General features: G+C 48.2%; 1 protein-coding gene and 1 pseudogene across 1 annotated transcript in view; one reads left to right on the top strand and one right to left on the bottom strand.

Moving 5' to 3' along the window:
- Positions 1–16: 16 nt before the first annotated feature.
- Positions 17–1,532, bottom strand: LOC114005162 (c-Myc-binding protein pseudogene; annotated as a pseudogene).
- Positions 1,475–2,713, top strand: part of NENF (neudesin neurotrophic factor) — a gene marked incomplete at its 5' end in the record, with an annotated part of 3,948 nt that continues 2,709 nt past the window's right edge. The window contains 2 exon segments of the mRNA XM_014582215.1: positions 1,475–1,535; positions 2,454–2,557. Of these exon segments, the coding sequence (XP_014437701.1) occupies positions 1,475–1,535; positions 2,454–2,557 (165 nt within the window).

Genomic DNA, 2,713 nt, shown 5'->3' on the forward strand with positions numbered 1-2,713 from the left:
GTCTTGTGACAAAAAAAAAAAAAAAAAAGGCATAATGGTTGACGTGATACGTTATATGGTCACCCTAGTTAGCGCATCGTACCTTTAGATTATACCCGGATCCGAGTCCCTGTCCTGCTGTGTGATTTAGGGCAAACTACTAAACCTCTCAGAATTTCAGTTTTTTTGGAGGGGGATTTTTTTTCCCCCAAGATTTACTTTGGATTCTTTTGCTTTAAGACCCAAAGAACATTACATTCAGTTTTTATTGGTGATTCTAAGTATATGTTTTTGTAACAGTTGAAGTGTGATAGGTGAATTTAACATTAAAAGAGGTCTATAGCGTCTGTTCAGAAAAGATGATATGCTATCCAAACCACTCAAGTCATACAAAACCATTTTTCAGTGTCTTTTCAACTGAGAAGGATCCTGTGCAGCACGCTTCTCCTCCTGAGGTTGTTCGGACTGAGCAAGCTTCGCTTTCAGCTTTTTATTTTCGTCTACAATGGCTTCATATTTCTTTCATTTCTGCCGATTCTAGGCGAAGCAGCTCTATTTCTGGATGTTCTGGAGCAGCAGCCCCTAAGCGATGCTTTAAGAAATCAGAAGCGCTATTAGGGTTCTCTGGTTCTTCATATAAGGTTACGGACACCTCGGTCACTGTGTCCAGCACCCAGCTTCTCCAAGTCCCTCTGGGACTGCTCACGCTTCAAGTTGGTGGCTTTGTCATGGGCCATAGTGACAGTGGCAGGGGTGTCGCTGGCACCTGAGAGCATGGCTGGCGGGCTTGGAGCCCAGAATTTTATTTTTTTTTATCAGTAAGATAATTGGAAAAGAAAAAAAATTTGCATCTGTCAGGGTTCCACCAGGGAACAGAACCAGGAGGCTATCTGTATATCTGTAGAAAGATACAGGTATGGCCGCTGCGGGGAACTGGCTTGAGCTATTGTGGGAGCTGGCTAGGCAAGGCTGGAGTCTGGAGGGCAGGGTGTAGAAAGGACAGGCTCGAAACCCTGCCGAAGGAGCAGAAGCCTGAGCCCGCAGGTGGCATTTCTTCCGCCTGGATCCTCTTGTTAAGGCCTTCCAGCTGGAAAATCAGACCCACCCAGACGCTGCGCAGTGGTCTCTGTTGTAGATGTTAACCACAGCTACAAAATACCTTGAGGATGACCCCTACAGGAGTGCAGTCCGAGCAACGGCCCAGCAGCCTAGCCACGTGCACACCGAAGCCGGCCATCAGGGCTTACAGTGAGAGTTCTGGCTTTGTGTGGGCATCTTGAAAGGATTAAATGAGATGAGAATGTCCAAAGTGCTTAAGGTTTTTGTGAGTGGTGGCCAGGTAGGTGGCCAGCCTGTCGAGGACCAGTTGGACAGAAGGCTGCTTTGGGACTTTAGCCCAGCTCTCTGCACAGCGCCCGAGGGGAGCAGATTTACTGACTTGCACCGGAAGAGCCCGGCTCCTGCCCCTTCTCACAGCTTCTCTCCTGCTTTCTAGGAAGATCAGCCCATCTACCTGGCAGTGAAAGGAGTGGTGTTTGACGTCACTTCCGGAAAGGGTAAGTGGCTTGGCTTGTGGCTCTGTATTTCTGGAGGCCACACTGGGCACTTGGAAGTGTGAGGAGAGGGAGGGAATGTTAGGTGTGTCCTTTTCTTTCCACTTAAGTAACCAGACTGAATTCATCTGTGTCAGGATTTTTTTTTTTAGAGATTTTTTTGCTATAGGGCATGTGAGCTAGCTGGAAAGAGAGAAAGCAAGAAGTCGCCCCCTGCGGGGAAGGCCACACCGCAATCCCTTCATCTCTATTCTCTTGGGATCTTGGGCACGCCTGCACACGTGCCTGGTGTGAGCTTTAGTCGACAGGTCCGGGACTCAAACCATGGTTGATTACGCGGGAGTCTAGTGATGTAGCCATTACGCCATCTGCTGGTCCCCTGTGTCAGGATTTTGCTCCCACGTTTTTTTCCCCTAATAATGCTATGCTCCTACTCAAAAGCCTCCCATGGCTCCCCATTGTCTATAGAGTCAAATTCAAACTTGACAGCTTACCCTAAATGAAGCGGTGAGAGAAGTGTTCCTGAGCAAAGCATTGGCATCCTAGAACATTCTAGGATACACTGTCGCTGTTGAGTGGTTTTCCTAATTGTAACTATGTTGTGGAGGAGATGTTGTGATGGTCCACCTTTGATGGGGTACCAAACACCGCAGGATGGAAATAGCCATGGCCTCCATCAGCATGTAAGAAGAGAAGGCGTTTTTCTTATTTTGAAGGGACTATTCTGTTATTTCTAAGCCCACCTGCATGACTTATGCCGTATTTTGAACTAGTGGAATTGAACCTGATGGCCAGGGGTGGATTACTGGATCTTGTGTCTTCGTTACTTTGCTTGTCCCTGGGCCTGGAGGGCGCAGGTTCCTGGGGTTCTGCACACACACCCATCCACACTCATGTCCTCGTCCTTCCTCTCCACTATAGAGTTTTATGGGCGAGGAGCCCCCTACAATGCCTTGACCGGGAAGGACTCCACCAGAGGGGTGGCCAAGATGTCCCTGGATCCTGCAGACCTCACCCATGACACTGTGAGCCAGATTATGAGTCAAAATACCCCACCTCCTTGGCCATGGTTTTTCTTTATTTTTAATACCCCTGGACAATTGCAAAGCTTTCTGACTAGCCTGTTTACCCTGCAGTCCTCTTAGTGTGGGGGCCAGCCATTTTCTGGAAACAATTTCTAT

This window comes from Tupaia chinensis, unplaced genomic scaffold (genome assembly GCF_000334495.1).
Source record: "Tupaia chinensis unplaced genomic scaffold, TupChi_1.0 Scaffold142846_1, whole genome shotgun sequence".
Classification (NCBI taxonomy): domain Eukaryota; kingdom Metazoa; phylum Chordata; class Mammalia; order Scandentia; family Tupaiidae; genus Tupaia; species Tupaia belangeri.